At 40.8% G+C, this 27,832-nt stretch overlaps 1 protein-coding gene across 1 annotated transcript in view; it reads left to right on the forward strand.

Annotated features, from left to right (window-relative positions):
* The window catches only part of acap2a (ArfGAP with coiled-coil, ankyrin repeat and PH domains 2a), a gene marked incomplete at both ends in the record, with an annotated part of 121,371 nt that overhangs the window by 36,026 nt on the left and 57,513 nt on the right, over positions 1 to 27,832 (forward strand). Inside the window, 12 exons of the mRNA XM_081374560.1 lie at positions 9,173 to 9,292; positions 9,635 to 9,688; positions 18,782 to 18,840; positions 18,938 to 19,121; positions 23,015 to 23,059; positions 23,194 to 23,289; positions 23,377 to 23,451; positions 23,565 to 23,576; positions 24,071 to 24,183; positions 24,508 to 24,559; positions 24,643 to 24,743; positions 24,829 to 24,937. Of these exons, the coding sequence (XP_081230686.1) occupies positions 9,173 to 9,292; positions 9,635 to 9,688; positions 18,782 to 18,840; positions 18,938 to 19,121; positions 23,015 to 23,059; positions 23,194 to 23,289; positions 23,377 to 23,451; positions 23,565 to 23,576; positions 24,071 to 24,183; positions 24,508 to 24,559; positions 24,643 to 24,743; positions 24,829 to 24,937 (1,020 nt within the window). The remainder of the gene's footprint in view (positions 1 to 9,172; positions 9,293 to 9,634; positions 9,689 to 18,781; positions 18,841 to 18,937; positions 19,122 to 23,014; positions 23,060 to 23,193; positions 23,290 to 23,376; positions 23,452 to 23,564; positions 23,577 to 24,070; positions 24,184 to 24,507; positions 24,560 to 24,642; positions 24,744 to 24,828; positions 24,938 to 27,832) is intronic.

The raw sequence follows: 27,832 nt of genomic DNA on the forward strand, positions 1-27,832 counted from the left end.
TGGAGTTTGTTTATTAAGCTTGCAGGGCAACCACCCAGTAGAGCATTACAATAATCTAGATAAAATAGAATAAAGTTTTTCAGGCAAGAATGTAGTTGTTTAAAGCTAAAATCTGGTTTATTTATAAAGATAGCAGCTATTTGAAACTTTTTCGGATCCAGTCAATCACCGGGTGCTCATTAACCCCACCTGAAACAGCCTAATCTCAGCTAGTCCTTCTGATGTTTGCTGCTGGATCTGATTAGGGCAGTAGGGCTGTCAACGTTAACGCATGCAATTAACTTTTGTCCAGTTTAACGCGTTAAAATATTTAACGCAGCATGCGTTAATTTTTGTCATCCTTTGGGTAGTGTTACATGATATGATCCCGCTCTTATTCATGCAAATGCTTTTAAACCATTTAAGCGCGACGAGACAGAAGAGACCGCACGGTCTGTGAATTTGCTGACGCACACACGACACACAGAAAAACGTGCGCCAGTATCGTGCGCACAGACAGCGCAGCAGAATCGAGTTCTCTTTCACGTTTGAACGAACAATAACACACACAATTATGCCAAAATGTCTATTTTGTCGAGTATCCTCATAAGAGCAGTCTTAAATGAGTTAAATAAAGTCATAAATGAGCGTAAGTTCGTGTGTGAGATCCGCGTATCCGCGAGAACCTCTGTCAGCAGCGGCATGTCTTAAAGTGGCAACCGCCACTAATGTTTTCTGTCAGTGAAGTTAATCAAAGACCAAAGGGAACAGAGACAATTACTCACTGCTCTTGACTAAAGAACGTTTCAAGGTCAAATGATTGTGAAATAATGATTATGTTAAAACACAACCAACACCATCAGATCACCTTTTCTCATTGTTCATCTGGCTGTTAAAACTCGGGTACAGCAGCCAAACAAAATCTAAAGTCAATGATTTAAGGGTCAAGAACCCAACTAAAACAAACACTATCACCATAATGGTGACTTAAATTAGTCATAGGTTTAGTACCTATGATCACGCGCGTGAACTCGACAATCGACTACTGTGGACTTTGACCGAAAACAGGATGTAAATACAGGTATGAGCGCTGGCTGAATAAACATCATTTTTATTCATATCTTTCACATCTACTGCAGCCAGATTGACCCCCGTTCACTCCGAAGGAATCACTCACATTGGCTGTGCACTTGTAATGACACATCAATGATGTTAAGAGACTAAAAGCAGGTTTAAAACTTGCCCCATTGAAGTCAACAGGGTGCAAATTTTAAAAAGAGGATAACACAGTGTAGGCAACACCGATTTTTGTCGTTGTTCTCTGTACTGACAGCACTCCAAATTTACAAAAAAATGAGCTCAATGTTAAAATTGACCGGAGTTCTCCTTTAATAGTCGAAGCATGTACACTAACTTTGAGGCTATCAAAGATTACTTGGAACACTTCTCTCATCCATTTAGCATTATTGCAATTACTGAAACCTGGCTTAACGATGATAAAGGTATTGATTTTTGTCTTGATGGCTATGAATTAGGATATACAAACAGAATAAACAAAATAGGAGGGGGGTTGCTTTGTACCTTCATAAATCTGTTAAATTTAATGTTTCAACTGATATGACCATGGCTGTGGATGGCTTATTCGAATGCATAACAGTGGAAATTCATAATGATAAAAAGACAAATATCTTCATGAGTTGTGTATACCGGGCACCTGGTTCAGGCATAGAAACTTTCAATGAGTGGATGGCTTGATGACTTCACTGACACAATGTATAGCTTGTCTCTGTACCCAACTATAACGAAACCGAGCAGAATAACGTCACATAGTGCCACAATCATTGACAACATTTTTACTAACATTATGGGAAATCAAATCATCAGTGGTCTATTTATATGTGATATCACTGACCACTTACCTGTTTTTACTTTTTTATGACTGTAATCTCAAGAAAACGAAAGACACTATGGTAAAAATCTCTAAACGAAAAATTACTGAGGACATGATCCGTGCCCTAAACAATAGTTTAGCGCTCCAGGATTGGACTTCAGTTTACAGAGAACCTAATGTGGACAGTGTTTATTGTAATTTTTTAGATATCTTCACTTCCTTGCATAATAAACACTGTCCTGTGAAAGAATATTTTATAAAGGAAAAACATAAGAAAAGCCTCTGGATTACGAAAGGAATAATTAATGCCTGTAAAAAGAAAAACAATCTCTATAAATTGTTTATTAAAGTAAAAACAAAAGAAGTGGAACAAAGATATAAGAAGTACAAAAATAAATTAACTGATATTATAAGAACAAGCAAACGGTTATATTATCAAAAAAAACAAAAAAAAAAACAAAACAAACTATATGACCATAAAAACAATATAAAAGGAACTTGGGATGTTTTGAATAGTCTAATCAAACAAGGATCCTCAAAGTTGACATATCCTGATCACTTTATTGATGAAAATGGTGAAGATTAAAATATGAGTAATGTATAAGTTCAACAATTTTTTTGTAAATGTTGGCCCTAAGTTGGCCGCTGATATTCCAGACAGTGGAGTTGCAAAATCAACTATTGAACAGAATTCTTTGTCATTCTTCCTCTCAGCTACAAATGAGCAGGAAGTGACAAACATTGTGTGGAAATTTAAAAGTAATGCCGCGTTTCAGGCAACCTGTAACCCGTGTTTTTCCAGCTCGTACATCAATCTAGTACGAGTTCACGGGTGGGAAGTCACGGGTTTGACCGCCGTTCCAGTGCACTTTCACGGGTATAAGGTTGGAAAATCACGGGTTACAGGTTGCCTGGAACGCTACAAAGTCGTGAGTCGTGGTTTGAAGTCGTGATTTACGTGCTCAAAAACCTGCCTGGAACGCAGCATAAGTCCTCCACTGACTGTCATGATATCAGCATGACATTGATTAAAAAAGTTATACTGAATATTGTAAAACCCTTAACTTATATTTGTAACTTGTCATTCCAGACTGGCTGCTTTCCAAGTAAAATGAAAATCGCTAAAGTAATTCCACTCTTCAAAAATGATAACAAACACACTTTTACTAATTACAGACCAGTCTCTCTTTTGCCTCAATTCTCAAAAATTTTAGAGAAACTCTTCAATTCTCGACTTAAAAAGTTTCTCGAGAAACATCATGTAATTAATGATGGTCAGTAGTATGGCTTTAGGTCCAAAAGAACTACCTCAATGGCAATAACTGAAGCTATTGAAGAAGTTACTAATGCACTGGAGCAAAAAAAGTATGCAGTTGGTATCTTTATTGATCTAAAAAAAGCCTTTGACACTATTAATCACTCAATCCTATTAAAAAAGATGGAAAGATATGGAATTAGGGGGCTGGCTGGAGATTGGTTAAAAAGTTATTTAACAGGGAGGTTACAGTTTGTAAAAATCGGTCAGTATTTATCAGATACTCTTGGCATTGTTTGTGGTGTCCCCCAGGGGTCAGTATTGGGGCCAAAACTGTTCAATGTGTATATAAATGATATTTTTAACACATCCAAAGTACTGAAACTCATACTATTTGCAGACGACACGAATATATTTTACAGTAGTGACGATTATAATGAGCTCGTAAATACGGTAAACAGGGAACTAAATATAATAAAAAAGTGGATGGACACAAATAAATTATCCTTGAATATAAATAAAACTAAGATAATGATGTTTGGTAATCGCAACAAAATGTTTGAACAGAGAATAAGTATTGATGGTATCCAAATTGAAATTGTGAGTGAGAATACATTTTTGGGAGTAATAATTGACAGTAAATTGTCATGGAAACCCCATGTCAGACACATAAAAACAAAAATCTCCAAAAGCCTCTCAATTATAAATAAAGCAAAACTATACCTTGATGAAAATGCACTCCGTACTTTATACTGCACCCTGGTACTACCATACCTTACTTTTTGTGTTGAAGTGTGGGGAAATACTTACCAGAACACAATAAATCCTCTGATTATATTACAGAAAAGAGCTGTGAGGATCATTCACAAGGTTGGTTTTCTAGAACATACTCATAATCTGTTTACGCAGTCAAAGTTGCTAAAATTTGATGATCTTGTAAAATATAATACATCAATAGTCTTATATAAAGCATTTAACAAATTATTACCGCCTAACTTACAACGTTTTTTTAAAATTCCAGTGCAAGCTCATAACTTGAGAGGTTTTGGAAATTTTTCATTACCGAGAGCCCAAACCACTCGTAAACATTATTGTGTGTCTGTATGTGGAGTGAAACTCTGGAACAAACTGGACTTGCAACAAAAGCAATGCCAAACTATTCATCAATTTAAACTGTTATATAAACATTGGGTCTGGTTAAAATACAGAGATGAGGGTCTTTAATTTAAATTGCTGTTGTATTCTGTCTCATAGTGTTAACATGTGTTCAGTGTTTCCTTACCATCGTTGGTATATTGTCCATTACTATTGTTGGCATTGTTTATTTCTATTACATTGTAGTTAAATTGCTGTTGTACTCTGTCTCATAGTGTTAACATGTGCTCAGTGTTTTCTTACCATCGTTGGTATATTGTCCATTACCATTGTTGGCATTGTTTATTCCTATTACATTGTTGGTATAAACTGTTGTTATAATAATTACTTGTTACTTGTGGTAACGCCACCATGATATAACATTTGTAAATAATCCATGAGCAAAGTAACAATGAAGCTCAATTATTAATTACTAAATGGGGAACTGGGGTGGGATTAAATAAGTTGTCTTCTTCCCACTCCCTTTCAGGCAGAATTCGATCGTCATATTTGAATACTGTATATTCTGTTTTTTTGCACTATATGATTTAACTATATTTTGTCTACCTTGTACTTTTTTGTGCCATTGCCTGAAATAAATAAATAATAATAATAATAATAATAATAATATTGCTTGTAATCTGTTGCCACAATTTTATTGATTAGATATAGCATATTCTTTTTTACAGTGAATATACGCTTTTCCTGAACCATATTTGTGTGGCTATTAATACGTTTAAGACTTCTTAAATGAAACAAAAAGAGGCAGAGTGGTGTTTTATAACATATTTCGTTTTATGTTTGTCTAAAATATATATACAGAGATAACCGGAGTAGCCAGAGCAATCTATCAAGAATGTTGCTGTTCCGTTGGCAGAATTACTGGACATTTGCGCCTCCCGTCCTCAGGAGTTCGTTCTCCTTAGTCGAACTTGGCTAGTCCGATCTTTGTATACTTGGTATTTAGAAATACAGTGAAAAGACACACCACCCTTTACTCTTTAACACACCACCCATACTCTCATTAACGAGGAAACGCTTTCAGCATACAACATGCAAAACAATGAAAAAGCATTTTCATTCCCCTGCGCTGTGTTGAAACGCAGTGCTAACTCATTATATCATTTGGCTAGTCGCACTACTAAATTACACTAAATTACAATTACACTAAATTACTTCACAATATATAGACGGCTGACCTACCCGATCCCATTTACCACATAAGATTTTAGAGTAAAACAGGTCGAAAATGTAACCTTATGTATTAAACCTTTTAATTTGTCAAGTTACTTTTACATACTTCTACAGTAACCAGTACTACAGTAACCAGTACAGTATAGCAGTAACCCTAAACTAAATTAAACAAAGGACACTTAAGTGTGCCAGCGTCTTCAAGCAAAGGTTTTAAAAAACGCTGTTAATACACATTTAGTTAAAGTCCCCCTGTGGTAAAAATCAAGCTTTTAATGTTGTTTATTTGTCTATGTGTTGTTTTTAATATGCTTTGCATGTGCAAATTCATTAGTCAACACCATTGCTTAAAACTGCAGTGAACCAAAGGCAGTCTCAAAAACGTGGTTTGAAATCACTGGTGTTTCTGACGTCACAAACTACCTTGTAACCAATCAGGTCAATGTGTGATCATCAACGAGTGGATTTCTGAGCTGGTGCGAGTGAGTGGAGGCGGGGTTTCATGCTATGCAGAGTTAGACAGACGTCATTCACTGAGTACCACAACCGAAACAGCAGCCATCTTTTACAGTTCCGCCTGAACCAAAACAACAAGCTTATGCTGTGTTCACGCCATAACTACTGTAATTTGGAAGAAATGAAAACCCGTCACGTTATACTCGGAGCGGTTTGTGACTCAAACTTTGCGTTTTAATGGCAACACTATCAACACCAAAATGAATCTGCAGCAGTAAGGTGGTACAGGTCAGTGCTCTTTAAGCTGTTTATGTTCATTATTATTGTAACGTTATGTGCTTTGAGACATGAGGTAGTTTAACGCCGTCTCTCGTCACACTTTTGTTTGCTCCCTGTTGTACACTTTCATGTATTTTGGAGGAGACGTGGCTTTGGTGAGTGCTCTGAATGGAGGGTGGAATCTTATGCTTTTTAAATTGCTAGCCTTTCCAAAAATTGCCTACCCTACATTTAAGAAAACAGTTAACACACATTTAGTTAACAAAGCAAAACCATACACATTTTAATGCTTGTAAATAAAAGGAAACAATCCAAGAAACAAGAATCTGCTTAGCCATGGTGCCTTGATCTGTCTCAAACTGATTACGTAACTTGTACGTACAGATGAAAAATAGCCTTTTGGCTAATTCTGGCTTTTTTTAACCATGTTTGTTCATGTGTTTTATGAAATTGCACTGTCCCCTCTTAAATAAACCAATAAAAGAAAAGAAAAAGAAAAAGAACTTCGAGGGAGGCATTCCCAAGTCCGTTGTACACTCCCCAGTCCATTGACTGATTTCTGCTAGTCCATTTATAGCACAAAACAGTGCTATAAAATGAAACTCACAGAAAACTGAAGCACTCACCCTTGACTGAAATGCAGACTAAGAGGAGCTTGCAAATTAATTTATACAGTAAGTGTAGCCATGGAAAAGATGCGTTGCAGAATCATTGCTCTTAAAGAGCTTCTTTTACAGCATTGATTTTTGGAAATAATTCTATCTTTATTTTTGCTCTATTTTGTTTATATTTTGCGATTCTTTGATTCTTTATTTGTCAAATTTTTTTTTTTACTCAATTTATATTTCTATTTTCTTTTGCAATACTTTGTTTTGCAAATATATGTAGCATGGAATTGACTCAATACTGCTGAAAATAGATCTCCATTTTTCTGTCATTACTTTTCTTTTGCAACTTTATTTTTATTCTTAAAAAAATTATTTTTGCTCAATACTAATTTTTTCTTTTGCAAAACTTCTCAGGTTACGACTGTAACCTTGGCTCCCTGAGAAGGGGAACGAGACTCTGTGTCATGGAGTTGACGTTATGGGAACGCTCCCCGTGAGGCGGTGTCCGAACGCCAATGTGTGTTACATGCCAATCTTGATTGTTGACTACTGCAGGTGATGTCACAGGTGCGAGTGACGTCACACGACGCAGTGTCTCGTTCCGCTTCCTAGGGAACTATCAGCCAAAGGCAATGTACACAGCTCAATACCACCCATATTATAGCATCACATCCAGCTCCGCCCCCTTTGCTTTCTATCACTGATTATCACGGGGGCGTGACTGCCCAGCCTCTTCTCAGGACCAAAAAACTTTGCTGCCGAACCTCAAGGTTCCATGACTGTGCGTTCACACCGCCGCCGACTTGAGCTTCCAAAGTTACCGGAAATCATTCATTTTCAATGGAAGCTGGCTTCTCTCAGCTGCAAGGAGCGTCAAATTCCTCGGCGTCGCGTTTTGGGCGTTTTGAGCGTCAATCTGAAAGTTGAGAGAAGCTCAACTTTATGGTAATGAGCTATGTTCAGCGGCAAGCAGCGGCAAAACGCCAGCAACCAATCGGAATATAGACGTCCTTCGCGCTGGCTGATTCCGGAGAAACATACGATGTAAACTTTCGTTCCTACCAAAACATTAGTTCCGAGAAAAAATTATTAATTGCAGAGTTTAACCATCACAGAGTGAAAGTGTATCATTTGCATGTGTTTTAAAGTCCTGTCAGCTTGACAGGGCATAACGAGCAGAGAGAGAGAGAGAGCCCCAGCCGCGCGCGCGCTTCACTCACCCTCGCGCTGTCTTGAATGCAAGACTCTTGCTCTCTCTCTCCCTCGCGCATATTAATCAAAATCAATTGATACGATGGTGTCGAAAAAAAAACTCTCCAGTGATGAAATGTTTTCTGTGTTGACAAATCTTGCGCGATATCCTAAATTGCCGAATGCATTGCTTGTTTTTTCTGTTTACATTTCATGGTGTGACACTTCTCTTCTCCCATGATCGAACACAGAATGCTGCTACGTCAGAGCGGCCAAAGCGTCAACAAGCTTCCCCGTACTTTTTGACAAGCGTCTTTGACTGGGCGGCCAGAGCTTCTTTGCAGCTCAAGTCGGCGGCGGTGTGAACGCACAGTGAGAAAAAAGCAAGACGCTGCGTCTCCCTACCATACTCCCTGTATCCATGTGATTGACTTGCTTTGGCCTATTAGAAGCTAACAATGTTTGGTCTGGGTGTGTTTTATAGCTTCCTGATTCTGACGTCACCCACCCGTGATGTTCCGTCATGCCATTGGACTGATTTCACACACGTGCTTCAGACACAATCACGCATTCCCAAATTATCAATGATGATGACACAGCGTCTCGTCCCCTTCTCAGGGAACCAGGGTTACAATCGTAACCCAAGACGTTTTTTTCCCTGACCCAATGACAGCAAATCTTGGTTGGTCAGATTTGCTTGAGTCCCTCAGTCCAAATAGATGGTTACCTATTCAATATGGTATGATTGCAATTTAAAAAAAATATAAAAATCTGTTTTTGTGGAAGAAATTTTTTTTATTTTTTCTGATCTTACTACCTTACATTTGCAAAGAATTGTATAAAACATCCCAAGTTTGACTAAATGTGGGGACCAGTTTTTAGTTTCTTGCTGAACCACATTGATTGATTGATTGATTGATGTTGTTGTATTGCTGTCACTGTCTGTTTTGGATTTTGTTAAAATCATAATAAAAATAATATTCTAAATAAACAAAATTTATTAATGTGAATTTTTTTTTTTCAGCATTTGTACATTGACATCACATAGAAGATGACAACCACTAATAAGCATAAATCTTTATCAATGCAACCATTGTATCAACTTGGAAACTTTGAAAACTTGTGTTTGTGTTTACTCCTGCATGCAGTGAGGTGGTATTTACTGAATGTGAATACACTGTTTTACAGCTGGTGAAGTTGTGTATAGGGATGATAGATGCTGGTAGAGTTTATAACCAGGCCAACAAGCAGTTTGTGAATGGAATCAGAGAGCTGGCTTTGCAGTCCACCAGAGATGAGGTCATCGGGGTAAGAGACAGTCCAGACCAGCAGTCCTTTTTGTTTTTTGTTTATCTTTGTTCTTTTTGCTTGCTTATTTCTAATTTACACTCTTTAGTAATTCATCTCACAAACTGTCCTAATTAAAACCCTGTCCTAAATTGGGCCTAAGCCCTAACAGTCTGGTAGTCTGCTGAGGCCCCCGCATCAGTGCACATCAAGTGTACCATTTGGGTCAGGGTCCTGTTTTTTTTTTTAAGTCCAAGCTGCGAGTTGTCAGATATGATTTTCTGCTTCTTTGTTTGACTATTTTAGGAAACACTGACATGTTGATCCAATGCAGTGTGTGATGTGTTTTCTTTCTCTCCTCAGTCCAGTTTAGCTGCATTTGCTGAGACTCTGCAGGAAATGAACAACTATCATACAGTAAGACATTTGAAAGTATTAGATATTTGTATGTTTGTGACAAAACCTTCCTTTGGGGAGACCTCAAAGGTATAATATATATTCAAACTTCAAAACTACACTGTAAAAAAGTATGTCTGTGATACTAGTGGCACCAGTCGGAATTACAGAAATAAAGCATATCTTCTGCACGTCGCGCCTCCCCTTACTCAAACTTCACAAACACAGCTCTTACGTCTGCTTGTGAAGGCATGTCTCAACGGGTAAAAATAGACTACTTTCAATAAAAGTTCCAACATATTAGGAATACTTTTAGCTGTGTTGCTATGTGTCATTAGTAAGCAATTGAGTAGGCTAACTGTAAGGATTGCTCAGAGTCGGTAAGATCCATTTGCAGCTTTTATTTGATTTAAGTAGACAATAGTAAAAGGGGCTAGGCAAAGAGTACTCAAATACACAGGCGTAGAAGTCCAGGCCAGGCAGAGATTCATCAAACACGGTAAACAGTCCAGGATCGAGGGAGCCAGAGTATAATCGAAAGCCGGGAGACAGTCCAAGGTCAAGGTAGCCAGAGAGTGATCGGGATATCCACAAACAGTCCGAGATCTAAACCAGCAAGAGAAAACACGTTGATAATGCTCAGTAAGAACGCCAGGGCAATACAATACTTCGCACTGAATGAGGGTAGAGAGCTGGTTATATACAAGAGCAAATGGGATACAGGTGTGAGGGCAATCAGTGGTTAACAGGTGTGTGTGTTTAATCCAGATAGGCTGCATGATGGGAATTGTAGTTGTTAATACTCAGGAGACGGTTCCCTGCGTGGATGTAATGGAGGTGATGTAGAAAACTCCTGCGTTACAGAGCCCCCTCCCTGCGAGCGACTCCTGGCGCGAGAAGGTAATCGGCGACGGGGTCTTCCACGAGGTCGGGGAGCAGGTTTGCTGGGGTGTGCTTGGTGGAATTCCTCGGTGAGCGTGGGGTCCAAGATGTCCTTAGCCTTGATCCAGCACTGCTCCTCTGGACCGAACCCCTCCCAGTCGACTAGGTACTGTAGGACGTTACCTCTGCGCCTGGAATCAAGCAGTTCCTTTACCCGATACGCTTCCTCGCCGTCTACCAGGACTGGAGGAGGGTTTTGTGTTGTGGGTTCATTTCTTGACTCTCTCTCGGGATGGACAGCAGGTTTCAGCAGGGAAACATGGAATGTGGAAGCGATGCGATAGTTAGCGGGAAGTTTCAGGCGAAACGAAACTGGAGTAACTTGTTTCAGGATCTGGAATGGACCGACATATCTGGGGCTGAGCTTGCGGCAGGGGAGCCGAAGCTTGAGATCCTTCGTGGACAACCATACCCATTGGCCTGGACGGTACTGAGGGGCTGGTCGACGATGCCGGTTGGCGTGGCGTTCCTGACACCGAACCGCATGTAACAGGTGGGTATGCGCCTGATCCCAGACCTCTTCACTCCTTTGGAGCCATTCGGTTACGGAGGGGAGTTCAGTGGGTTCCCCAGACCAAGGGAAAAGCGGTGGCTGGAAGCCCAGAATGCACCGAAATGGAGTTAAACCAGTGGCGGGTTTCACCAGGGAGTTCTGCGCATACTCTGCCCAGAACAGATATTGACTCCACTCGGTTTGTTGTCGCTGGCAGTATGTGCGTAGGAACCGAATGATATCCTGGTTCAGACGTTCTGTCTGCCCATTGGATTGAGGATGATATCCGGAGGACAGGCTGACGTTTACATTGAGGTGTTTGAAAAAAGCTCCCCAAACTCTAGAGGTGAATTGCGGCCCTCGGTCTGACACGATGTCATCAGGCAGACCGTAGAATCGGAATACCTGGTTGCACAGGATCTCGGCCGTGGCGAGTGCTGTGGGCAGTTTGGGTAGTGCCACCAGTCTGCATGCCTTGGAGAAGCGATCGACGATGGTCAGTATGGTGGTGTTACCCTGGGATTCCGGGAGGTCGGTGATGAAATCTATGGCGATATGGGACCATGGTCGTTGGGGAATGGGCAATGGAGTCAGGAGGCCAGCGGGTAGTTGACGAGGTGTCTTGGAAGTGTTGCAACTGATACAGCTTTGGATATGATTGGTGGTGTCTGCGAGTAAAGTGGGCCACCAGAACCGGTTGCGGAGCAGGTGAACGGTTGCGGTGATACCAGGATGACCGGAACTGGGCGCCGTGTGAACCTGGTCTATGAGGCGAGTGCGTAGGGAAGCAGGCACGAACAGGCGATTCGGGGAGCAATTTGTAGGTGAAGGTTCCTGCTGATTAAATAGTTCGATTTCTGTGGTGATGTCCCATTGCACCGGGGCGATTAGTAGACTCTCGGGAAGGATATTCTCGGTACTCGTTGTTTAGGTTGCCTCCTCGGTCTGTCGAGAAAGAGCGTCGGCCTTAGTGTTCTTGGAACCTGGTCGATATGTGATGGTGAACTGGAACCTGGTAAAGAATAGAGCCCACCGAGCCTGACGAGGATTCAAGCGTTTGGCCGAACGGAGGAACTCAAGGTTTCTATGGTCTGTGAGGATGATGAATGGTTCCTGCGCTCCTTCTAGCCAGTACCGCCACTCCTCTAAAGCCAATTTCATGGCCAATAACTCACGGTTCCCCACATCATAGTTGCGCTCCGCGGAGGTGAGCTTACGGGAGAAAAAGGCACAAGGATACATTTTCTCAGCCAAGCCCTGGCGCTGGGACAGAACTGCTCCTACTCCAGTGTTGGAAGCATCCACTTCGACGATGAACTGGCGCGTGGGGTCAGGGTGCCGCAGGATGGGAGCAGAGGTGAAGCGAGCTCGGAGATCATCAAAGGCTTTGGAGGACTCGGGTGACCAGCTCAGGCGATGGTTGTGGCGTTTCGTCATGGCAGTCAATGGAGTGGCAACTGTGCTGTAATTCCTGATAAATCGACGATAGAAGTTTGCAAATCCCAGGAACCGCTGCAATTGCTTGACAGTTTGAGGAACTGGCCAATTCAGGACTGCCTGAACCTTCTTCTCGTCCATTGCCACACCCTCTGAACTGATGACGTATCCCAGGAAAGACGTGCTTGTGCGATGGAATTCGCATTTCTCGGCTTTGGCAAAGAGCTGGTAGTGGAGAAGTCGTTGGAGAACGGATCTGACGTGCTTTACGTGCTCCTCCATGGTTGAGGAATAGATCAAAATGTCGTCGATGTAGACGATCACCCACTTCTCCAGCATATCCCGAAAGACGTCGTTCATGAACGCTTGAAAGACCGAAGGACTGTTGGACAAACCGAACGGCATGACGAGATACTCATAGTGGCCACTTGTGGTGGAGAAGGCCGTCTTCCACTCGTCTCCTTTGCGTATTCGAACCAGGTTGTAGGCATTACGGAGATCCAACTTGGTATAATACTTGGCCTGACGAAGCTGTTCGAGGGCGGCTGGTACCAACGGCAGTGGATACCTGAACTTGACTGTAACTTCATTCAACCCACGGTAGTCGATGCATGGGCGCAGAGTGCCATCCTTCTTCTTAACAAAGAAGAAACCGGCAGAGGCGGGTGAAGTCGAAGGTCGAATGAACCCCTTGGCTAATTCCTCCTCGATGTACTTCCTCATGGCTTCGGACTCAGGCTGTGACAGGGGAAAGACTCTGCCCTTAGGCGGTGTGGCACCGGGTAACAGCTCGATGGCACAATCACTTGAACGGTGCTCCGGAAGCTGTGCAGCCCTGTGTTTGCTGAAGGCGTCGGCCAGATCGGAGTATTCGGCAGGCAGATTAGGATCACTGAACCCGAGCGTGGAAACCTGGAGGGTGTGGTTAAGAGTGCGGTTGACCTTGGTCAGGCATGTTCTGTGACATGAAAGATCCCATTGGACAATCTGGTTCTCGCGCCAGGAGATTTGAGGATTGTGTGTGCGCAGCCATGTAAGACCCAGGACTATGTGGTGTTTGGAGCCCTGGATAACATAAAACCTGATAGACTCGGAGTGAAGTGTTCCGATGTGTAGAATTACCTCTTCTGTGAGACGGTGAATCCTCCCCTCTCCTAAGGGCCGACCGTCTAGCGCCTCCACTGTGAGGGGAAAGTCACAAGGATTAGTTCGGAGTTTGTGCTGAACAATGAATTCATGAGACATAAAATTTCCTGCAGCTCCTGAATCTAGCAATGCTGTAGTGTCAATCTCCCTGCCACGAAGGGAGAGACGAACAGGTAGAATGAAACCGGGCCACTGATGGTTTGAAATACCCGATGCACTCACCGGTTGAACCTGAGAAGGCGGACGAACTGGGCAGGTGAGTCTACGATGACCAGACTGACCACAGTAGAGACAAAGGTGCTGCTGCATGCGTCGCTCACGTTCCTCGGGAGTGAGACTAGTGAATCCCAGCTGCATGGGCTCTGATCCGAGCGTGTCGTCAGAACGTGCACGGTAGGAGGCTCGAGGAGTGCGTCGAGAGCGAATCAGGTTGTCGATTTCGATGGCCAGGTTGATGTATTCGTTCAACGACCTCCCCTCGTCGCGACATGCCAGCTCAGATTGTAGTTCATTGGTAAGGCCCTTCCTGAACAGAGTCTTTAGAGTGTCCTCAACCCAATTGGTCTGTGCAGCGAGGGTACGAAACGTGAGGGCATAATCAGCGGTGGTTCTTCTCCCCTGTGTGTGACTGAGGAGACGTTCCCCGGGATCACCCTGTTCTGCGGGGTGTTCAAAAACGCTGCGGAATTCCCGGGTGAATGACGCAAACGTGGTAAAGGGGAATCCCTCCGTCCTCCAGATGGCAGTCACCCATTCCAGTGCCTTCCCGGTGAGGAGCGAACACACAAACGCTATTTTCCCGGAGTCTGTGGGATGTAGTGTTGGTTGTTGATCAAAGTAGAGACGGCATTGGAGTAGGAAACCCTTACATCTCGCCGACGCACCGTCAAACTTCTCTGGAAGAGCGAGACGAGGATTGACAGTGGCGCTCGCAGTTGACGGGGAAGCCCCTGAGGGCTGATCGGTGGTGGCGCTGCTCGCTGATACTTGCAGACCTCGTATGGCGTGCACGAGCTCATCGGTGAGCGTTGTAAGGTGCTCCAACTGACGCTTGTGCTGTACTAGCGCGGCAGCCTGCGCAGTTACTTCAGTGGTCAGCTGTGAGACGGCTGCTGGACCTGGGTCAGGCGAAGTATTCTGTAAGGATTGCTCAGAGTCGGTAAGATCCATTTGCAGCTTTTATTTGATTTAAGTAGACAATAGTAAAAGGGGCTAGGCAAAGAGTACTCAAATACACAGGCGTAGAAGTCCAGGCCAGGCAGAGATTCATCAAACACGGTAAACAGTCCAGGATCGAGGGAGCCAGAGTATAATCGAAAGCCGGGAGACAGTCCAAGGTCAAGGTAGCCAGAGAGTGATCGGGATATCCACAAACAGTCCGAGATCTAAACCAGCAAGAGAAAACACGTTGATAATGCTCAGTAAGAACGCCAGGGCAATACAATACTTCGCACTGAATGAGGGTAGAGAGCTGGTTATATACAAGAGCAAATGGGATACAGGTGTGAGGGCAATCAGTGGTTAACAGGTGTGTGTGTTTAATCCAGATAGGCTGCATGATGGGAATTGTAGTTGTTAATACTCAGGAGACGGTTCCCTGCGTGGATGTAATGGAGGTGATGTAGGAAACTCCTGCGTTACACTAACACTCTGTCTAGAGTGACCACAAGCATCTTGCTTACCGTTTCTGACGTATCTGAACCGAGTGCAGTTTTTCCACATGATACACCACAACTCTTTGAGGCTCATCAAAGTAAATATAAACTGATACATTTGTCTTTCTGAGCTGGTTGCTGCACATAGCATCACAGTGACACATTCGGTTTTGTGTAATCTTTGAAGGTCTAAATGCACCGAATTTTGGTTTGTGCTTCTATAAAAGCAGCTGAATGTCTACCACCAGCTAAACCCCTCCTGGCTCAGCCCTCTACAGAAGCCACGTTCTCCAATCAAATTAAATCAATAACAACAAAATTCATCTTTGCACTGCAAAGGTGGCACAGAAGTTGCATTTGAATTTAGTACAATTACACCTGCATAAATAATGTTGAGAATAATGTAAAATGTAAAATAATGTAAAAATATAATTTTTTATATTTAAATAAGACTTTACACTTTTAAATATGAAACTAAAACCACCATTAGACGGCGGCAAATCACTTAATGAGTGAGTCTAGGAATTATTTAGGAATAATTAACTAAACTGAATTTTTCGAAGCAGCTGATTTTAACGAAACAGTAACGAAACACCGCTGTGTGTGTCAGGCCACCAAACACAGTTGTCGTGTAAATGAATGGCCAGAATGCATTAAAAGTTTTTGTGGATGTGGCCCCTAAGTTTATAACCAATGATTTTTACAACAGAAATGAATCAATGAAAAACTTACTTAAACTGGACAAATTAATTTCTTCTAGAGCTGCTGTACAGCCAAAACAATCTTTGTTCCTTTCATTTCCTATTATCACTGTAAAGCTGCTTTGAAACAATGTGTATTGTAAAAAGCACTATATAAATGAAGGTGACTTGACTTGACTTGTTGCTCGGACACACACAGTTCTGTTATGTATATGTTTGGAACTATTTTCATTGCCAAAATGCAAACACAGCCTTGCCCTTCAGTAGTCATGCCCCTCGCTATAGGTTGAACTGGAAAGAAATTGATGGATCTGTGTGAACCACTCTCAATGTTTTGTTGATGCTTGGAAGGCTCTATGTTTAGACTTTTGAGGGAAATAAACCCAATACTGAACACAAATAAACAAAAATTACTTCCTCTGAACACCATGCACCAAACATAATTTTAAATATAGAAATAAGCTGGAAAAATAAATTGATAATTTTAAATATGAAGCTAAAACAGCCAGTAGGTGGCGGAAAATCACTTAATGAGTGAGTCACAGAATAATTTTTTAACCAATTTGTTCGAAGCAACTGAATAATTTCAGTAATAAAACGCTGTTCAGTTCTGCTATGGATTTGTTTGGAACTATTTTCATCGCCAAAATGCAAAAACTTTAAAATCGTGTCTAAAATGTAAGTCAGAGATCTGTAGAGATTTTGGACTATCTCTATCTCAGTTACACTCATGTGACATTTCTGTGCTGCACGTTCATAAAAGCTTATCATTTGCATGCAGTTTTTTAAGCATTGTGGTTCAGCGCAAAGAGGAGGCGTGTTCCGGCGCAAACGCGCATACACTTTGATTCTCTCATCTACACACAGACGCATCAGTTTTCATTTTTGCAAATCATACATTATTACGATAGATAGATAGATAGATAGATAGATAGATAGATAGATATTTAGGTAGAACTATTTTTTTCCTGGTTAGTGGCGCAATTGTTTTCTAAACCTGTAAAATAGCATGAAGGATCATGCTATTTTACAGGTTTAGAAAACAATTGCCCCACTAACCAGGAAAAAAATAGTTTAAAGTCAGTGGCGCATGTTATTCATATGCTATTTTAAGGGCGCATGCTTGGCCATAATCAATGTAGCGTGTGCACAACGCGCATACACTTTGATTCTCTCATCTACACAGAAGCAGCAGTTTTCATTTTTGCAAATCATACATTATTACAATAGATAGATAGATAGATAGATAGACAAACAGACAATTTATTATAAAAGCATACATCTAGCTTACACATTTACCCAAATTATCATACGCCTGTTTAACCGAAGTTAATTTGGGTGAGTTTCTCCATTTCAATGTAACTTCTCTCTTTTACGGCCGTGACGAGAGCGTTGCTCTCCTTGGTTGTGAACCGCTCCTGGCGCGCGCCTGGCAAATCTGCCGTTACATTAGCAATCCGCTATGGAAAAAGCACGTCTGCTCTTAAAGAGAATTTGTGATATGACGCTCTGATTGGTTTATTTCACGTTACGCCCAAACCACACCTATGAGTAATGAAGCTACTTCAGACCAACCCATTTTAGATTTGTGTCTGGCGCAAGAGTCATTTATACCGCCGGTATAATAGCAACGAAGCTACTTCAGACCAACCCATTTTAGATTTGTGTCAGGCGCAAGAGTCATTTATACCGCCGGTATAATAGCAACAGGTGTGGTTTGGGCGTAACGTGAAATAAACCAATCAGAGTGACATCTCACATTCCCTTTAAGAGCAGGCGCGCTTGTTCCATAGCGGATTCCTATTATAACGGCGGATTTGCCAGGTGCACACGAGGAGCAGTTCACAGCCGAGGAGACCGACATTCTCGTCAGGGACGTTGTGGATGGAGAAACACACCCAAATTAACTTCGGTTAAACAGGCGCATGATAATTAAATGTGTAAGCTTGATGTATGCTTTTATAATAAACCATCTATCTATCTATCTATCTATCTATCTATCTATCTATCTATCTATCTATCTATCTATCTATCTATCTATCTATCTATCTATCTATCTATCTATCTATCTATCTATCTATCTATCGTAATAATGTATGATTTGCAAAAATGAAAACTGATGCGTCTGTGTGTAGATGAGAGAATCAAAGTGTATGCGCGTTGTGCACACTCTACATTGATTATGGCCAAGCATGCGCCCTTAAAATAGCATATGAATAACATGCGCAACGTGCCACTGACTTTAAACTATTTTTTTTCGGTTAGTAGCGGAATTGTTTTCTAAACCTGCAAAATAGCATGAGGGAACGTTTGCGCCGGAACACGCCTCCTCTTTGCGCTGAACCGCCCCCGGGAGCGCAAGTGTATTTCTTAGTTAACCGACGTGCTTCTGTGGAGGGAAAAGTCCTCTGTGCGTCAGGTGCAAAATAGGAATGATACATGCGTCGGTGTACAAAGTCAATTACGCTGGGTGCAAGATAGGGCCGCATATGTGTTAATGCATTCCGTTCTAATTATTAGGTTAAATTATTGGGTTCAGCAATATGAAACAATACACATTCTATATTTCTCAAATGGCATCAGTTAGTTTTCTAAAATAAAACCCACCTTTAAAATTGATTGTATATTAGTGTTTTTTTTATTATTATTATTACATTGATGTTGTATTAGTATTTTCTACTTTAATTTGTTATCAAACTCACAATGAATTAAATGCAGTATTTGCTACCTTTCCTTTTAGATATTATTTGATCAAGCCCAGAGATCCATCAAGTCTCAGCTTCAGGCTTTTGTGAAGGAGTAAGTATTTAAGTTTTAAATGCTTTATACATTTTTTCAACACTGCTGAGTGGATTGTTTTTGGGACCCTTTCTCCTCTTAAAACTTTGATTTGCAGAGACTTGAAGAAGTTTAAAGATGCTAAGAAGCAGTTTGATAAGGTGAGTGAAGAGAAGGAGGTGGCCCTGGTGAAAAATGCCCAGGTGCCTCGTAACAAACAGCACGAGGTAGAAGAGGCCACCAACATCCTGACCACAACACGCAAGTGCTTCCGTCACATTGCCCTTGACTATGTGCTACAGGTTTGTTAAGCGCCCTTTCTTTTATTATTAAACATTTCCTAGTCAGTCCGTTTAGGTTGTAGTATCTATAGTATCTATCGATCTGTCTGTCTGACTGTCTATCTATAATTTTATGCTGTATATTATATAACTATAGGCTTAATGTGTGTGTGTACAATAAAGGGTGTGTGTAAAGCGTCTAGTGCAGTAGTGTAGTAGTAGGGCTGTGTGGATGCACCCTCCCTCTAAACATTGGCACATGATTGATTTCATCATTATGAGGTGTAGTGACATCAAGGATGTTCTCATCACTAGTGCCATGAGAGGTGCAGAGTGCTGGACCGACCATCATATGATTGTGGCCAAGCTCAATATGAAAGTGTGTTCCCCTTTTCAGCTGCAAAGGCCCAACAAAAAGAGGCTAAATTGTAACCGCTTGGGAAACATGGAAACAAAAAGTGAGTTTTGATGTTTCCTAGTCGGAAACTTGTCTGAACTCAGAAAACACCATGGAACGACAGTGGAACTCTATTAGCGCTGTATCCTCTATGATGCAGCAGCCAAATCCATCGGTTATAAGAGAAAGAACCACCAAGACTGGTTTGACGATAACTCAGCCACCATCCACAACCTGTTTAAGGATATGGGAAAAGCACACCGGGCAACTTTAGACAGCTCTTCATCCATTAAGACTAGACAGCATTGGCAGGCAGCTCGGAGGAAAGGAAATAGGAAAAAGGAAATACGGGCCATACAGAATGAGTGGTGGACTGAAAAGGCACATGAAATCCAATCCTTTGCCGATAAAAAGGACATGCATCATTTTTATAATGCTGTCAAAACCATCTACGGTCCAACAAATTGCTGCGTCACTTCGCTGAAAACAGCTGCAAACACTTCTGAAGAACCAGAATAGTATCCCATTGAGGTGGGCTGACCATTTTGACAGCCTGCTTAATCAACTCTGATGCAGACCTCACCATCCTGGATGAATTGCCTGAACATCCATCATCTCAGTCTAGCACCAACCTTCCAGGAGGTTTTATCATCTGTCCGTTCCCTTAAGAACAACAAGTCCCCTGGCGCTGATAACATCCCTGCTGAGCTACTGAAGGAGGGAGGGTACATATGTTTGCGCACCCTCTACCAGTACATCACCAAGGGTTGGACTGATGAGAACATCCCACAGCAATGGAGAGATGCAAACATTGTAGTGTTGGAAAGTTTTCTTTCATCGACGCAAGACCAGGAGACGTTGGGATAAGCAGAAGTGATTTATTGGGATCTTAGCTGTGTGTCGTCTGTAGTGTTCTTCCAAGTCTAACTAAAGACAGTTGCCTTGTAAATTTATAGACATTTAGGGGGAGGGATTTACATTGAGGTTTAACAAAGCATGTAAATGAGTATACAGGTTAAGGAACCCGCCCCAGACTGAGGGTCTGTTACCAGTCTCAATCCAATCAGTATAACCATTTAAACGCATATGTGCTAATCCAATCAGCCCAACGATTCAATGTCTGGGCTGTGGCTCTGAGTGAAACTGGGACTCCAAGAGCCATTACTAAATACAATATTCTTTACCGTGATGTTATGTATGGAAGCATATTTGAAATAGATTTAAAATTTGTAACCCTTCAGTAGTCATCTATAAGAACAAGGGTGACAAGGCTGTCTGCGGCAATATTAGGGTCATATAACTCCTTTCTGTTGGTGGTAAGGTCATGGCCAAGGTGCTGCTTCAGAGACGTATTAACAACATCACTGAGTCAATGCTGCCAGAATCACAGTGTGGGTTTAGAAAGAACAGGAGCATGATCGACATGATCTTCACAGCCCGGCAGCTTCAGGAAAAGTGCCGGGAGCAACATCAGGACATGTATGGCCTTTGTTGATCTCTCAAAAGCATTTGATACTGTGCAAAGAGAACTCTTATGGGATGTCCTGCTGAGGTTTGGCTGTCCCAATAAGTTTGTTAACATCCTCCACCAATTCCATGATGGGATCACTGCTCGGATGACCATAGGCGGACAACAGTCCTAGCCCTTCCTTGTACGCACAGGGGTGAGGCAGGGGTGTGTGCTACCGCCAGTGCTCTTTGACATCTTCCTCCTGTGTGTCACCAAGTTTCTCCACAACGAGATTGAAAACAGCAGTGGTGTAGCAGTGGACTTCAGATTAGATGGCAACTTTTTTAATATTAGGATGCTACACACAACCACAAAAATCTGGAGCAGGTCCTGGAGCTGTAGTATGCAGACAACTGCTTTTGTGTCTCATTCTCCGGAGGATCTTCAAACTGTCCTTGCTGTGGCATAGGACTGTCAACACCACCAAGACAGAAGTGGTCTGCCCATGGAGTACCAATGTCCCACCCACATTACCTGCCTTCACTGTTGGAGATGAACAGTTGTCAGTAGTGCCATCTTTCAAATATTTGGGGAGTTTTCTCTCTGAGGATAGCGGCATCTACAATGAGCCGAATTAAACAGGCATCAGCTGCCTTTGGGAGACTTTGGTGTAGAGTCTTTCTTAAAGGGAAACACTCAGTTTCAGTCAATCTCATGTTAATCTTGAGTACCTATAGAGTAGTATTGCATCCTTCATATCTCCAAAAAGTCTTTAGTTTTATTATATTTATAAAAGAAAGATAGGCTTTGCCGAGAATTTCCGGAAAAAAACGAGCGGCTGGAGGCGTGGCGTGTGGGCTGTGCTTACGCGCCGATATCTAACAACACAGACATTTGAAGCAGTTTTACTCACGGTTCCAACGCACGACCGTTAACCTTTATCGTTGGGACTGCTCCATCCTTAAGCATTAGATGATCTGCAAATCCGGCGTCGAACTGGGCCTTGTTTATAAAACAATCATCGTCGAAATGCACTAGGAGCGAGCACAGCGCTTTGATGGTTTCGCTCTCTCGCTCTGGTCTACGGTTGCGTGCGCGCCCGCGCTCTTCCGATAGAAGTGCCCTTAGGACCCATATAAGGAAATTCCGCCCCATCTGACGTCACACATGCCCATACTCGAAAAAAACTTTCCGAAACTTGTGACAAACCGGAAGGAGTATTTTTGGCACAGAAATACTCCTTCAAACGTACAACTTAATTTTTGAAACTTTGTCCATGTTTAGCATGGGAATAAGAACCTTCATCCCTCCACAAAGGTCGCCATATACCAAGCGGTCTGTGTCACTACCCTCTTCTATAGCTGTAAAGCGTGGGTAACCTACAGCCGTCACATCAAGTCCTTAGAGCACTTCCACATAAGCTGCCTTCCGCGCATTCTGGGAATCACCTGGCGTAATAGTGTGCCTCACATTGAAATACTTAAAAAGACCAACTGCAGAAGTATTGAGGCCATGATTACCCAGCGCCAATTACAGTGGTTGGGGCATGTGATAAGGATGCCCCCATGTCGGCTGCCCCGCAGTGTACTATATGGCCAGTTACATCATGGTCGACACTCAGCTGGGGGGCCGAAGAAGCGCTATAAGGATCAGATGAAGAACGCCTTTAGGAAGTGTAAGATCAGACCTGAGGATCTGGAAGATGTTGCTGCTGACCATACCATCTGGCGACAGCTGTGTAGAGATGGGGCTTGTACGCTAGAGATGAAGAGGACAGCCAGAAGACAGCAGAAGCGAGCCAGGAGAAATACAGCTATAGCTGCCACTGTTACCACCACCAACACCATCACATACATATGCCCCACCTGCAATAGAGCTTGTGGGTCCAGGATAGGACTGTTCAGCCATCAAAGATCTCATCGTTAAAGGTGTGGACGTCATCATCAGATTTCGATGGACAACCGAAGAAGAAAGGCTTAAATCAGACAAGGCTTTGTCAAATCGACAAGTGTTCTGACCATCTTTCCATTTGTTGTTTATACTGTACCTGTTTTGCTTCTTTTTCAGATAAATGTCCTTCAGTCCAAAAGAAGATTGGAAATCCTCAAATCTGTAAGATTTAGAAGAACTACAAATTAAAGTTAACTTAAGCTGCATTATTTACAGAGGAAAATTTAATTACAGATTAAAATATATAAATATATAAATATAAATATAAATATATTCTTTATAATCTGTCTTTGTAGATGCTGTCCTATATGAATGCCAACCTCACATTTTTCCATCAAGGATATGATTTCTTTAGCCAGCTTCAACCATTAATGAAGCAGCTCAGTGGTCAGGTACAAAGGCATGAATTAAAAATGTACACATGCATTTCATGTGTGTTCAAATGTGAAGCTCATTTTGTTGGGTGTTTGGTTTGTCAGTTGGATCAGCTGGTGGTGGATTCAGCAAAGGAAAAAAGAGACATGGAGCAAAAACACTCAACTATCCAACAGATGGTAAAATATGAGCAGAAACTAATTTTTAATTCCATTGAAAACTCATACTTTAAGAAACTTCTTCTGTATCTTCCTCTACAAAAATCTAACTGTTTTATTTCTACACCAATCAGGCTGCTTTGCAGGTAAAACTTCTCTCTCTTAAATTGTTGTAGGCAATTTTAACAAATAGCATTGGATATCATGAAATATATTTCACCCAAGATACTAGGAAATTCTATTTTGCATAAAAAAATTTAAGCCTTTTTAGGACTATTCAGAAATTTTACATTGTGAAAATATTTATTAATATTTTGTAATATTTCAAAAGTATTTATACATCATGAATGTATTTTTTGTATTGCTTTTATACTGATTTCTTTTATTTATTTATTTTATCCTTGGATGGATAAAATATATTAAGAATCACAAATCTTAATGGTCCTAAAATATTTTTCTTTATCTATTTTTTATTTTTATTTTAGTGTAAAATATGACAAATATGTTCTCATTTGTGTTTTTTTTTTTTTTTTTTTTTTTTTTAATGCAGTAACTTTTTCCTGAAATTTTGAGCAACTATAATGAACAAATCGCTGCATATAATATTACTGACTGTTACTTTTCTATGTGGATGTTCAAGGATTTCTCCACTGAAGACACAAAACTGGAATATAATGTAGACACTGATAATGGAATAGCTATGGCGGGATACCTCTTCAAAAGAGCAAGCAATGCCTTCAAAACCTGGAACAGGTGTGGCTGCTCATTGTGGAAGTGAACTGTTTGTGTTGGTAGTAAGCTGACATTTCATTTCAGAATAAATTTTTCTCATCTGCAACTTTTTTAAAGATATTATTTTTTAGTATTTTTATTTTATTTTTTTTATTTGCCCTCATCTTGTTTCTTGGCTTATTGACAGGTAGCATATTTTCATACTTCTTTAGTTTGAAATCATTTGCCACACATCCTGGATCTCCAAAATCATCTTGAACACTTTTTACTTTCTACTGTCCACAAATACTCTCTCATAAAACCTTTAATCTGTGGCTGAATCCAGTTATTTTCTTCCCCTAATAGACGATGGTTTTCTATTCAAAACAGTCAGCTGGTTTATCAAAAGAGATTCAGGGTAAGTCTGTTGTAAAGACTTAAATAAAGTTGTTGCACTGTAACTACAGTGGTTTTCTACAGTTATGTGCTGAAATGTTTCAGGATAACCCCACTGTAGTGGTAGAAGATCTGAGACTCTGCACTGTTAAACACTGTGAAGATGTGGAAAGACGGTTCTGTTTCGAAGTGGTGTCCCCATCCAAGTATGTTTGAGTCTGTCTTCTCTGGGTAGCAGTATGAGTCTTTTTTGTATTCAAAGTTTGACTTGTATGACCTGTTACGTATCAGGAGCTGGATGATGCAGGCAGACTCGGAGAAACTGCGGCAGGCATGGATCAAAGCTGTGCAGAACAGCATTGCTACGGCCTTCAGAGAGAATGGAGAAGAAACGACTATTGTGAGTCAACTCAACACACATTAATCTAGTACTTGTCAGAGCTGGGACTCAAATTCAGGTCAATGGTGTGAGAGTCAGACTCTTCAAGCCACTGGAACGTGGTTAACCCAAAAGTAAAGATGCACTTTGGAAATGTTGAGATGCAACAGAATTTAATTAAAAGTTAAAGCAACAAAAAATCTACTGATATAGCAGGAGATAGCAATAGGTAATTCCCAGACAGTGTTGGACAGTAATGCATCACTTATAACACGTGTAATAATATTACTTTTTGCAGTACTAATGTTGATACTATTGCAGTACTAAAACTAATGTTGTAGTAACTAATAACTAATAAGATTTCAGTAATAATATTAGTTACCATCCATAAAATAGCTTGTTACAACGTTCAATACAATAGCTCAACCCCTACTAGCTTCTAACTTGCTGCAATGTTGATGTCACATGTACAGGGTGGGCCATTTATATGGATACACCGTAATAACATGGGAATGGTTGGTGATATTTAAGTCCTGTTTGTGGACTTCTAAATGGCCACCATGGTCACCACCCATCTTGAGGAGTTTGCCCCCTCAACATATACTAATGTGCCACAAACAGGACTTTAATATCACCAACCATTCCCATGTTATTACGGTTTATCCATATAAATGGCCCACCCTGTAGATTACAAAAATGAACCTTGTAATATGTGGATTTTTGGAGTTCAAATCAGTAGTCTTGATCACTGGTCTTGGATTCAGCAGCTAGAAATATTGACTGATTTTGTTGGGAGAAAAAAAATTACAATTGTTGTCAAATAAGTTGTGGCATTACTTTGGCATACCCATCCACATCCCTTTGATCCCAAATTACATTATACTCATTTACAAAAGAAAACAAAACAAAACATTTTCTTACAACCTTACATGAATTCTTTGACAACATGTATCATGAAATATAATCGTATCTGGGTAAAAGGTGAATTATTTATATTGTAAAAGGATCAAGCTACACGTGTTAATTTATGAGATTAATACTATGCTTTTACACAAAGTTCAATGTAAACCACCATCTAGTGTTGTAATAACTTCCGACTGCAATCTAATGTGGTCATTTTGGTCATATAATGAAGCAGACATATGTTGTTTGTAGCAGTTTACAAAAAGCTAATCCCTTTCATTTAGCTTAGCATTTCTCATGTAAACATCCTTTATTCCTATAAAAATGGTCCAAATCTTATGAAAATCACAAACAAATCATATGCTGTCGTAATCATGTGTTTATTAGCTTCACCTTTCATGAGTAGAAATGTTTCTGTGGGTTAGTACAGTATGTACGGAACAGAACATGTAAGTGGAACTTCATCATTGGAAGAGACAGGACGGGTTATAGAGATGTATACGTAGATGCCACATTTGACCGCTCCGACACGTCAACTCCAGTGGGTGAACGTGATTTCACCAAGTACCACATGTTCCTGGATCAACATCTTTGTTGATCCTGGAACAACTTTCCAATCAACCAATCAGATTTGAGGGACACATTTACAGTTTATGTCAAGTTTAGGCTTAGACCCAGGATGAGGTGCTTCAACATCAGTGTTATTCACCTCTCATTTCCCTCTGATTTTAGGGAAAAGTTATGGGTAGGGTTAGGTTTAGGGGTAGGAATAGGGTAAGGACTAAATTTTGGGACAGGAATGTTATTCCAGGATCAACAAAATATTATGATCCAGGACTTGACAAAATCACGGTGACCGACTCCAATGTTAATTTTGACAACATATTTTGATTTATTTTTAGTCATAGTCTTTTGACTAAAATGCCATTTAGTTTTAGTCATTTGAATTGTTTTTGTTTTAGTCGACGAAATACAATAAGATTTTAAAATCTAATGGGTTTAGTTAAATTGTAATGCATTAATTTAGAATTTCTCTAAAATTTCCAAACCCATTATATACTCCCGGAGAAAACATCTACTAACCTGTTAATATGAATGATTTTAAAGTTTGAACATGCAATACAGACAGATTTAACTGCTGTGACATAAAAATATTATCTTAAAATTAAATAAAACCACTTCTCCAAAAGAAGATCACAGGCTTCCTTTAAATGAATGATATATGCATTCTTTATAACAACTTGCATACATCTTTCTTTATTCTTTCAGGCAGACATGAAGAGTTAAGATGCAAAAGCCTCTAAGTGCCATCTGAAATTTTCTTCTAGAATGATCATTTTTATGAAGCTTGTATATTTAAGTTCAGTAATTTCACTTAAAAGGTAATGAAAAATACCTATGAATTGTAATTTAAGTGAAATTACTGAACTTAAACATACAAGCTTGATAAAAATTCATTCAAAAATCATTCTAGAGGAAAATTTCAGATGGCACTAAGAGGCTTTTGCATCTCTCTTCACATATTTATTTGTATAAATTAAATATAATTAATTCTTATTAAAGAGCACTGAATTATTTTCTCTTTTTCTTTTGTTGTTTGATTAATATTAAGTCACTGTCACTGTCATGACGCACTGGAAAAAGGAAGCAAATGCAGGTGATCTCAAGAATGTATGTTTATTAAACACTTGAACACAGAAGTTCAGACGCAGGCAGATGGTGAGGGTCAGACGGCTGAAGCAGGGTGGCGCAGGGACTAGATGGTCGCGATGAATCCGGCGGTGAAACGGCGTGAAGGTGAAGACAGGATCCAGACACGAAGAACACACAGCACAGGACTCCAGGAAGAAACCAACTCACGGGAAACAGGAAACACAGCACAAACATCGACCAACGATCTGACAATGAGAGAAGAATTCAGTGAGTCTTTAAAGGAACTGGAGATGAGTGGCAGCTGGCGCCGAGCTGATTACAGATGAGATGATTGACTGATAATTGATACGGTGACACCCA

Source organism: Scardinius erythrophthalmus (genome assembly GCF_964197995.2).
Source record: "Scardinius erythrophthalmus genome assembly, chromosome: 9".
Taxonomy (NCBI): Eukaryota; Metazoa; Chordata; class Actinopteri; order Cypriniformes; family Leuciscidae; genus Scardinius; species Scardinius erythrophthalmus.